At 36.1% G+C, this 12,050-nt stretch overlaps 1 protein-coding gene across 3 annotated transcripts; it reads right to left on the bottom strand.

The window, feature by feature from the left end:
- Positions 1–5,546: 5,546 nt before the first annotated feature.
- Positions 5,547–11,572, bottom strand: LOC140785644 (serine/threonine-protein kinase MPS1). 3 transcript variants are annotated; one of them, XM_073133591.1, is made up of 6 exons: positions 11,201–11,572; positions 10,634–11,023; positions 9,704–10,479; positions 8,081–8,272; positions 6,346–6,507; positions 5,547–6,220 (listed from the first exon to the last, which is right to left on the bottom strand). In XM_073133591.1, the coding sequence occupies exons 1-6, from the start codon at positions 11,394–11,396 to the stop codon at positions 5,684–5,686; spliced, it is 2,253 nt and encodes a 750-aa protein (XP_072989692.1). In that variant the 5' UTR covers positions 11,397–11,572; the 3' UTR covers positions 5,547–5,683. The 3 variants fall into 3 exon arrangements, with proteins under 3 accessions (XP_072989692.1, XP_072989691.1, XP_072989690.1); XM_073133590.1 differs by having other exon boundaries at positions 9,704–10,482; XM_073133589.1 differs by having other exon boundaries at positions 9,704–10,557.
- Positions 11,573–12,050: the final 478 nt, after the last annotated feature.

The raw sequence follows: 12,050 nt of genomic DNA on the forward strand, positions 1-12,050 counted from the left end.
ACGGGTCCTACTAAATTTACGTTGGTCATATGTGCGTATAATTTTCTTTTGCCGTCTAGCAAATTTATGCAAAATAGGACCCATAATTTTTGTTATCGTCTTGTTAGCTAATCCACTACTATGGCAACGACGGCCCAAGTCCCAACCCAGTACGCAAGGAGGAGAAGAATCCCGCCACGTCACGAATCCAATCAAAAGCCTAACAAGATGGGACTCGGATCTCATATTATTCCATTCCGATGCTCTTCCGCTCAGCAGTAGACGTGCTATTTCTGGAAAGGGTTCGTTTGCCACGTCATCGCGTTGGGGTTGCGTTTGATTCCCTTTTGGGGGGTGGGGTGGGGTGGCTGTTCGTGGTCTCTTGGGAGGAAGGGGCCCACAGAGAGGAGGAGGGGGTGAAGTGATGGCGAAGGATCGCATGCGGTTGCGGGGAGGTGACCGGACCGCGCCCGAACGCCGCCCCCGCGGTGGCCATTTGTCCCCGGCGCTGCGAGTGCCAGCTGGATGTTTGGTCAAAGGCTGGTCACACGTGGCAGGAGCTTTGTCGGGGAGGCCGCGTGACTATTAATCCTGCGACAATTTTACATTTAAGACCCCTACATTCTTGATATTTGCACATCGAGTCCTGCTTCTCTATGAAATAAGAAGATGGTACGTATTAATAGGTGTAAACAAAATGTCACACATAAATGAGGATTCGAAATATTAAATAGAATAAAATTTGCCCAAACATCCACTTATAATACACTGCCACGGATAATATATAAATAAATAAATAAATAAATAAAAATATCACGTCGGGTGTCATCTCAAAAAATATTTTAAAAAAATAATCCTCTGAGTTGGGATTGGGGCTTGGGATCCGCTGCAAAGGCCCTCCCTCGAGTTGTGGTGGCGGAGCGTTCGACGCGGCCGGTGACGTGCCTGCACGATTTCCGGGACGGAATACGCTACGTGCATGTCACACCCGCAATAAGTTTTTATATATATTGGAGAAAGGAGTTCAAAATATTCTCCATTTATTTCTTCAAGACATTTAAAAATTTAATTTCGATGAACGATGTCATTCTCTAAAGCTGATTAGCCATCGCTAATCTGTAGCAAGTGATTGTAGTTTATTGCTATATATTATATTTGGGATTCTTTTACTTAGGGCCTTATAATATGTAGTATATACACCTAAGTAGATGGTTTGGATAATTAATGGTCAAGTAGGCATGCTTCATGTGCCTTTTGTAATTTATTGTAAAATAAATAAAGAAATAAATAAATAAAAATAGTTGAATCTAGAGCACTAGTTGATTTTTAGCTAGAGGTGGAAGATATTCTATGTGGCAGATATAAAAGTGCAGTAGATAAGAAGGTGCTAAATATTAATAAGCATGAAAAGTAGTTAGTAGTTAAATAATTGAGTTAATTATACCACTACTTTATAGACATCCTATACATTCATAGCATATAAAAGAATGCTAATAATGACCTCTAAGCATTTTCCTTTTCAGAAATCATGTTGAGCATACATAATTACTTATTAGAAGATGCACCACAATTAGAATGCCAAGCAAGGATTAGATGATGACAACCATATAAGAACAATACATTAACATGAAAAATCTCTTTATAAAATAAAGGTTAAAAAAATAATATGGGATCTCCTCTATGGAATTAAACTAAGTGCTATAAAAATAACAATTAGAAATACTTATAAACCGAGTGTTGTTACCTAGGACCATTTTTAGTAGAGTTTTATTATCAAATGACTAATCAACTCTTGTAGAGTTTGTAGGTATCATATAAACTCTATTTGAAATTCGAATTCATTTGTAAAGTTTGTAGGTATCTCCATGTTCGAAATTCATTTGAAAGAATTCGAATATATAACGTCCATTTCTTATCCTGATAAATTTGTTCAAGGATGTTCGAACAATTTAAAATTTTTAAACTTCATTCGAATATCTAATCTTCTCTTGCTATCTCGAATTCAATCTAGAATGTTACTAGAGTTGTTTAGAATTATTCAAACAAGCTTAGAATTGAACAACTTCAAACATTAGAACATCCTCCTCCCTCAATCTTTATCAAACCATCTATATTTTTCTTGCCACAAAGATAGAAATTGTGCTACTAATTTTTACAAACTAGACTAGAAAAAAATTACATTATGAAAAACTTTTCTATATAAAATATCTACCAATTACTAAAAAGATTAACACATGTGATACGCATTTCACTATTCCTTATAGTCCAAAACTTTAAAAATATAATAATAAATTTGATGTTTAGCCCTTTTATTTTTATAAATTTAGTATATATAAAATATTAAATACTTATTCAGTTCAGAAATATTTTTTTTCTTATTCTAAAATATAACTCATTCTATAATATAAATACTATTTATTAAAATTACATCTTATACCATACACTAACATAAATATTAATTTATCATTGATATTTATCACATCAACTTATTCTATATCAAATTAAAGGGTATTCATGATAATTTTATAAAAAAAAATATATATATATATATTCCATATTTTTCTATATTTTATATTATATCAGAGATAATTATTATACTCTTATTCTAGAATACAAGTGAACATAAGAATAATTATTTCTGAAATAAATATCTCATTATGAGAATAATAAAGAGATATAACTATTATAAAATTAAAACTCCTCCTAAAATTAGGGGTAGAAATGCAAATTAAGCCTCATTGAATGACAATTAACCTTGTGTTTTTTCAACCAATAGAAGTGCAATGTACCTATCAAGGTGCTTTCTTTTCCTTTTATCTTTTTGTTGGTATCCGTAACAACGGTCTTAAATTAATCAAAACTAAGTAGTGTTGTTCGTTACGCCTAAACCACTCCCACGGTGTGATCTCATCATCTCATTAACTCCTACTCAGGGAAGAAAATTAATAGAGAAATTTATATTTAACACCCTACTTTTTATCTATTTGATGTTATCACAGTCATTTTCAATATTTTCAAATCAGGCTCTCCGTTGTAGGAAATATGTGCAAAAATGTTTAGGTAAGATTAAAGGTATCATCTCTGAGTAACTTAAAAAAAATTAATGTGAATTTTCTCCTCTGATAATATTTTGGGTTAGGTCTGGTATTTTAGATTGGTAGATTGGTAAGATTGTTTAAGTGCAATCAATTAACTTAAGATTTTAGTTAAGTTTAATTAATTATAGTATTCTCTTACGTAAATATTATGGTTTGCAAGATGTAAACTAAGAATAGAGGAAAAGGCAGGTTGCAAAATGCAAATTTTCCGAAATATTTAGACCATCGCGCGTTCTAAACCTACCATTTACTTTGCGGTCAAGATGGGCAGTCTTTAAGAAAACTACAGAGTAACCAGAAGGCGGACCCCACCCAGATGGAAACGTGGTGCAGGTTCTCTAGCGTCAGATATGCTCGAGTTTCTAATCAGACGGTGGTCATCGAATGGGTTACTTCGAGGAACCGGGTGTGCGTGGAAATCATTGGCTCCGTCCATGTAACGTCGATGCTGACCCCACTAACGCATGACCGTGTCGGTTTGGGCGTCGTTGAGCGGATGCGGATCCGGTTTATACGGGTCGGACCCAGTTGCCGGCACGTGCGGAAATAGTTCCTCCGGTACTTTCTCATCGGTCCGGGCCCGCTCCGGTCGGGTGCCGAAACTGACACGTGTCGGGAGCCGGGAGGATGGTATGGACAAGGTCAAGGGAAAAGCCCCATGGTCGACGAAGGACACGCGGCGGAAAGAGAACGGGCGGCCGGAGCTGTACGAGGTTGGAACGCAGGGAGGTGAGGTGGTGGGGTCGACATTAGATTTTTGGAAACGGGAAGAAGTAGTGTTGTACTGTTGTGTTGCCTTCACTCACGCGTGGGTAAAATGGTAAATTCCGCTTTAGTATCCTCTGTACTAAACTACTAATATTCAGCTTCAAGTTATCTGATTTTTTTTTTCTTTTGGATAATTAATCCATAGACACTTCAGTTTTTTGAGTAGATACCTAAAATATCCCTGTAAACAATTTCTAATAAAGAGCAGAAGATATAGAGGAGGCCCAAACTGAATAAAATTCTTGAGATTTACCAAAGTTGACTAGCCAAAGGGCATACTGATTAGCCTCCTTGACACAATAGAAAATTGAAAAGTAAACAATGCTATGCCATTGAAACCAAGTGTGATGAGTTTTATCCATGACGAAGGGTTAATATTTTGATAGAATATTTATTAGGTGATTATTAAGGGTGAAAATTGGTCAGTTTAGTTTTGACCCGACCCGCTATCCAACCCGATTCGGATAAAAAATTCCTACTCAACTCGAATATGGCCGGTGAAATACCTACGAGAGAACTTGCATGTCGAGATATTGTATAGGTAGAATTTTTGCAAACAAAATCTAGATATAGATTAAAAAGTCAGTAGGGTTTAAAAGAAAAATCAGATATTGATCGGATATGGATATATATATTTTTTTATAAAACTCAGATATGAATATGAATATAAATCGGGTATAATTTTTCGAATATGGATATTTTTTATTGCGTATTTTTTAAATAATTATAGTTTTAGTTTGCTTATTTAGATTACGTTATTACTAATGATGTGTTTCTATATTATTTGTAAAGATTAATTTTGCTAACTTTATGCATTTGACTTCTAAGATTAAAAAAAAACTTTTTAATAGCGTTAATTGTGTCCCAAAGAAATATTATAATTTATTTAAAATTCAATCTTTATCCGTTTAAGATTTAATTCTCTATTCAAAAATTATTCGATCCGTATCTGGATATCTATAAACAAACTAAATTATGAATCATATGAATCTTGATGTGGGTCAATCAATATATTCGATTCTTTTTCGCCTCTAATGACTATAGATTTGGCCTATAGATTGTAGCTCAATCAATATATCCACCCAGAAATAGCCTACAAGCACATGATCTTTATAAAAAGAAAGTGAAAAAGAATGCAATGCCATTAAACTGATTGGACAACGTTAACGCTTTAGAACCTGATAATAACAGAGAAAATTTTAGATTTATAGCCATGTTACATTACAAGTCGAGCGCATCTAAAAAATCGTATTTGAAAATAGTGTCCCATTCGATAATTATGAGTAAGATAATTCTTTTGTTAGACACAGTAATACTTGAGAAAAATTAGGCAAGCAGAATGCATTTAGAAATAAATAATAATAAGTATACCTCGATTTATACCTTTAATCCTAGTAGCTTAGTAGGCTTATTGGGCTGGACAATTAGGGTGATCAATCTCTTTCAGCATGACAGCTGATTCGTTCTAGCTTCACTTGGACTTGGTACCAGCATTGACGGTTTGCAGTGGAGTGGTGAAATGGCTAGAAAATTAGTATAAGATTAAAATAACTTATGAGTAATGAAGTATAATGTAATTCCTCTAGGAGCATAACCTGTCTATGACAGTAATTTAGAGGTAAAATTTGCAGATGATGAAGAAGGTACAGCATCAATCGTATTAGCAAAACAAGCAGGATATGTAACCTGGTAACACTATCATACATAGGAAATGGCAGGCCCAGCAAGCAACCATTGCATTTTAAAGTAGTAGGTATGTTATGACAGGAAGCTCCTGTCTCTAGCTTCCTATCCACGGTGAACCATGTCCATTGATAGTAATCCTTGATGTCTAGATATCATTTGTCTATTACATGATATACAGATTCAAAAACATTTTGCTCCATTTTACTATTTCCAACATTTTGTGCCTTCTCAAGCTTGTCTATGACTTCATGAAGCTGAGAACACAACCTAGACACTTCAGGATGATTCCAATGAATTCCAACCCTATCCAGGAGAAACTTACCGGGATGGCCGTCGTCGACGAGTGCCAGTTCTTGTGGCACCCGAGGAACAAGAAATGGGTGTTGAAGTAGCTGAGGAATCCTCCACCTTTCATTGCGATCCCATGCAAGACATCTTTGCATCAGATCGATGAGCCACGGATTGGAGACTGGTTGATAAACTATTTCATGGTTTCTATCTGTTACAACCTTAAACTTGGCCCAAAAGGTCTTGTACTCCGAAAATGGTGTCTTACCATACACCATCTGGTAAAGTATACAGCCAAGAGACCAGATATCCGATGGGCGTCCACACTTAATAGTGTTCCCATTTGCGTCGTGTTCATTGCACATAAATGCCTCAGGGGACATGTAGTTTAGTGTTCCCACCTGCAGTCAATCATGGAAAAAATCACTCTCTGCCTATGAAAAGCCTCCATCCCCATAACATTATTTGATTCAACTACTAATTTCAAATAAAGGCAACAACTACGGAAAAGATGACAGGTGATCACCTGCGCATCACGCTGGATGTTTGTTGTATCACTCAATATAGCTTTCGCAATACCAAAGTCAATAAGTTTTAATGAGCCCCTGACCAGCAAAAAGTTGGCAGGCTTCAAATCAGAATGCACAATACGCTCCTCATGTATGGTGTTAACGGCTTCAAGCATTTGCTGCAGTACAAATAGACATTAAGAGTAAGGAAAGTGAAGACAGGAGATCAATGGAACTTTACGCCTATTGTTTTACTATTGCTTGTACCATGATCACTTGGTACAAGGAGGAAAAGCTTACAGCCAAATTAAATTGTTTAAACTTTAGAAATTGTACATGTAAAATAACGTGAGATTAAGATAATAAGATCCAATAGCCAACCTTGCATGCTAAAGTATTAGCATAAGATCTAACAAAAACAACTCAACTTTGCGGGCACAAGGTCCCAAGATGGTTCCTTTTGTTTTGAATGAATAGTGATCCCGTTGATGCTAAACTGCCTTGTGAAGGAAAGGGAACTCAAACCACATGTTGCTTCAAAATTTCAGATATGTGAAGAGAAGTTCTTTCTAGGTGGACAAAGTTAAGACAATAGTGATTACTGAGAATCGTGCAGCTATGAAAACTAATATCAACTAGCCTCCTTCCTAAGTTAAGACAGTCTATAACAGAAATTAGTAAAAATGTAGATAAACTAATTAAAGTTAAATCCAAAAACCACCTTCCAGATATTGTACTTGTATCAGTTGGTTATAAAGTATCTTTTAAGCTTTTGCCCCTCATTAAATTTCTGGATCAATTTCATGGTCACTTGAGCAGAGGTTCAAATTGAAGAATCTCGCTTTCCATGATCGAAATGATCTAGTTATCAGTCAAAGCCCAATTGAATGCAACAATGTACCCATCCTTCATCGGCAGACGTCTACCTGAGGCGCAACCAAACTTCCATAGAACAAATAGTCTGGTCTTCTCATCTTAACCCAATATTGAATGGATTTTGTGGAAAAGGAATCTCAGACAACTAAATATTGACATGATCAGACACAATTCTAAACCTAGTCAAACTAAGGCACTAATAAAGTTCAATGGCTTACTTGAAATCAAGAAAATTATATGCAATTAACATGAATTAACTTCAATTCATGAAAGCAACATGACGGATGCATAATAATATATTAAATTTGAAAGAACACTTTAAGATTACAATTTACTAATAGTAAGGGTGCATTTAGTTACTAGAAAATAGATTTAAATGAAATGACTCTTCTTTCAAAAATGGAAGTCAAAAAGATAAAATGAAGCTATTTTTATAAGTAAATAAGTCATTTCTTTCGTTCCTCACTTTCTAATAATCAAATACTCTCTAAGTTTATAGATCTAGTTTCTGACCTTATAAAGATATAATTTCGATTATGTATGATAACAAGCATAAGAATAAGAAATCTAACAACTGAGAAATTCAAACTCATAAAAGCTTGCAATCATTTTTCACCAATAAAGTAAATTTATCTTCTTTGTTTGTCCATGATGGTATTGTTTCATTTTGCAAATAATTAGCATTTGTTAAATAGTACAGCTGGAGGATCTGCTTTCTGAAGCTAATATGGAACATACAATGTGGACATATAAAGACAGACCAGACCATTCAAGTACCATTTTCAGGTCTAGGAATATGCTGTCAACTAGACCAGAGGAATCATCACTTGACTGTGAAAAGCAGAAAATGGTGGACTGTATTAAAGATATGATTACCTGCCAGTAAAATCGTAACCAGTTCTCATTTATTTCCAAACTTATATTACTCATCTCCTTCCATTTATGTGCAAGCATGTGAGCTAGATCAATTTCTCCATATTCAAGTACCATGTAAATGTAATGATCATCTTTAATTCTTCCATCCTTTATCATTGGGGATCCTTCTTGAAGCAAACTTTTATCTGTTACCTGGCAAGTGATGTCAACAGATTTTAGGTCAATATAGCATTCCATTAAAAAAATATCTGCAAATGCAAATAGCAATGAGTGCAAAGAGAATGACAGCTTAGTATACAAGTCTTTTGCATTTTGTATTCATGGATATTCCAATGAATCAATGACACAAAAAGATCAAGATAAAACAAGATATCAAATAATGACTCAATACATTTTATTATATTTGGCAATATTAATTCGAAGATACTACAAGTCTAGAAGCATATAGGTCACATTAAACAGCTTTACATAGATTCCTCCAGCAGATGCAATGAGGAGTTAGCAACATATAGATGCCCCTTAGAAACTCTTTTATTTATATCGTTAACTTACAGCAATATCAAATTACTACAAGTCTAGAAGCATATAGGTCACATTAAACAGCTTTACATAGATTCCTCCAGCAGATGCAATGAGGAGTTAGCAACATATAGATGCCCCTTAGAAACTCTTTTATTTATATCGTTAACTTACAGCAATATCAAATTACAACAATGAAATATTTTTACTTGGATAATGTCAAAAGATAATAAGGAAAAGTACCAACTTCCTAGTAAAAGAGCTAGTCCTTTCAGCATATACTTTACTAATAAATATTAATCAAGCAATTTGCTTGATTGGATCGAAAAATACGAATCCAGAGGTTACCATTTGCTTAAATTTGTCAACTGGGTTCATTCTAGTCGTTACATTAAAAAGCAATCCAACTAGTCAAGTCAAGAGGTTTTCATTTTATGCTTTAACAATCCCGTGATCCCATCATAAGACTCATAATCATATGAAACAATTCATCAAATCTTATCCATGTCTGTTGTACAAGAAAAGTAGAAAACTCAAGTATATCCAATTGCAATTGCTTACTGAGGAATTTGGTCATTAAATAATCTTTTGCAGGAAACAAAATTATATTAATCAACTTGTTTACAAGTCAACATGATCATCAGACTCAAGTCAGATTGTGCTCCCAAGGAGTAATCGGTAATGTATAAGTAGAATAATGAAAGAGTTGAGCAATTCTATGGCGCCATGTTTTCGTATTGTACTTGGTTACCTCTTTCTTCTCCTCCCATTATGAGAATTTCTTATTAGATTATCAATGCAATATATTCAACAGTTTGAATACAAACATATATGGCATCATTTTCAGCATGGTTAACAACAAAGGCCTACAAAATTTTCAAGAATATTAAATTATCACCAAGCCAACCATGTGAAGAACTACCAAAAGAAAAATAACATCCATAATATAATAGACTCAATCCATCAAATAATCTGAATTTAGTCCATAATCTATAATCATAACAAACGGTATCATTGTAAAGAAGAAGAAGGTGGATTAGCTAAGTAGTGTTTGAATGCAAGCATTAGGTATAGTAATAGATTGATTGTTTTTAAAGCTTGTACCTCGTAATCAACAAGCTGAATAATATTCCCCTTTCCCTTCAACTTGTTCAAATACTCAATTTCTTGACAAAAACCATAGGCTGTTGGATAATCACGGCCTTTAAGTTTAATCTTTTTCAGCGCATATATCATGCATTCTGAGGATATAACTTTATGAACTTCACTACTGCCTCCACTTCCTATTTTACCAAGCTTTTGATAGAGTTTCCCATTCACCTTGAAGAACACATCAGGATCATATTTCTTCTTACGGGGAGCCTTATCTGCTCTGTTAGATTGAGGGAGTCCCTGATCCAAACTTGAATTGTTATTTGTGGATGGTATTTGAGATGTTAGGTAGCTGGCATTGTCAGAAACTGCTCTCTCCTTGACTCCTTCATTCAAATTAGGAGCCTGTTGGTGTTCCTGATGCCAATCACCATCAATAATGGCACTATCTCGTCCTTTTCGAGAACCATGATCTGGAATAGCTGAAGCGGAATCTATAGTGCATGATGACATCTGAGTTGGAAATGCAGTCTGCCCACCTTGAGGAGCCCGTGTGCTTTGACAAGTTGGACCTGAATGGACTGACAAAGTAGTCACCCCTGATGAGCTCACAACGGAACACCGAGTCATTGGCTCCAAATGTTGCTGATTATGGAACTGTTCTCGCCTACTCTCAAATAAATTAGCCCCTTCTAACTTTATCCCGGAATCAAAGACTTCCATGCTCCCAGGATCTTGCTGCTTTTGTTCCTGATCATTTGCTGCCTGATTTGACAAATGACCCTCCCCTTCTGTCAATGCAAGAGAATGCAAATAAGATGACATGTCGTCTTTTATACTATCAATGGTCAACCGTGCATTATCACCTGCATAATGAGAACCTAAGAAAGACAAAGGTACCACTTAAATAATCATATAATCTAGAAAAGCTATGCTGCTTACTCTGAAAAGTCAAGTGCGCATCGCCAACTGAATAAGCTTGGCCCTTCTTAAGATCATTACTAGTCAAGACATGAGGGGATCCCAACCGAGATGACAGAACTTCCAAAGACGACTTCTCTCTGTCTACGATCATTTCGTAGTCCCCCTTCTGCAAGCCCATGTTTTGGTCACGGGCGGCAGTTATAGTCCCAGAAATCGAAGGAGGAGTAATAGACGACTCATCTGCACCATCTTTCTTCTGATCACATCCCACATCTGACAAATTTACTGCTTCGGACTGGTTTACCATCTTACCGATGATGGAAGAGATAGTGCTAGTGCTCTTCGACGACTGCTCTTTCTGAGAAACCAAAACCCGGCTCGCTCGTGGGAAGTAAGACTGCATTGTACCTGTAACAGATCTCAATACTAAGAAACACCAAAACCCTAATCTCCTTTTCACCTTAGACCTTCCAATTCCAGAAAAAAGCAACATAAAGCAGCGGCATTTAACCAAATAAATGGCAAGAAACGGCTACATTCCACCAAATCGAAGAGGAATCAAAGAATATGATGGCCCGGTCTTACCGATAGATCTGTGGCGCTTGAATGCGGCATGAACATGGCGGAGCAAACCGGGCGGCGAGAGAGATGAAGAGGAGAAGGAGGAGGAAGAAGAGGTGGTAGTTGTGTGATTGAAGTCGGCGGCAGCGGCGGCGGACGGGATCGGACAGCTGCGATTGGTGGTCGACGGGGGAGGCGGAAGGTTAGCCCTCCGATCCATCGGCGGCGGATCGAAACGGCATCTCTGCGGAGGCGTAGGTTTAGGGTTTACTGCTCTCGTCTTCTAGGGTTTGATTCGTGGGCGGCATCGGTGAGGAGTTGGTGTGGAAGAGGTGAGGAGGGCTGGAGTCTGGAGATTGTCGAAAGCAATTTGAAATGCCGCAGATTGCCGCTCGTGCAACGGTAAGATGAACAATATCGAAAAGTCGCAGGGGCTCGAGAGCACGAATCTCAACGCAAGAGGTAAAAAAGAAGTAAAATATTCAATTATCGTTTTCGAGTAAATGGCTAAATTGAAGCTGCTTATGTCAAATAACATTAGATTATAAATGGGTTGGTTCATAGCCAGGTATAAATAATTAACACAAATTGATATCATGCTATTATTCAGCATATAATTAAGAAAACTATTTAAATAATATACTTAGTATATAAATTATATGCATAATAATATATAGTTGATCATACCTCTAGCAGTATGAATAATAGTTAATCAAAGATTGATATTTAGAAATTTGGGAAACAAATCTAGCAGCAAATCTTTGGAAATTCTCATTAGAACTGAATTAGAAGCATGTCATAAGTAAACTTTGGTAATCTGTAATCTATCGTCCATCAAGTATAACCATTTTCTGTACTTCAACCATGAGCATCA

Source organism: Typha latifolia, chromosome 4 (assembly GCF_019914945.1).
Source record: "Typha latifolia isolate L0001 chromosome 4, TyphaL0001v2, whole genome shotgun sequence".
Classification (NCBI taxonomy): domain Eukaryota; kingdom Viridiplantae; phylum Streptophyta; class Magnoliopsida; order Poales; family Typhaceae; genus Typha; species Typha latifolia.

What these genes read in the sequence shown, in the direction of transcription:
- LOC140785644 (XM_073133589.1), bottom strand. Translation starts at nt 11,396, where the DNA reads ATGGATCGGAGGGCTAACCTTCCGCCTCCCCCGTCGACCACCAATCGC. An exon ending in TTCAGCTTGTTGATTACGAG is followed by an intron (nt 8,273 to 9,703) that starts GTACAAGCTTTA and finishes ATCACTTGCCAG; the next exon opens with GTAACAGATAAAAGTTTGCT. An exon ending in GGTTACGATTTTACTGGCAG is followed by an intron (nt 6,508 to 8,080) that starts GTAATCATATCT and finishes TTTGTACTGCAG; the next exon opens with CAAATGCTTGAAGCCGTTAA.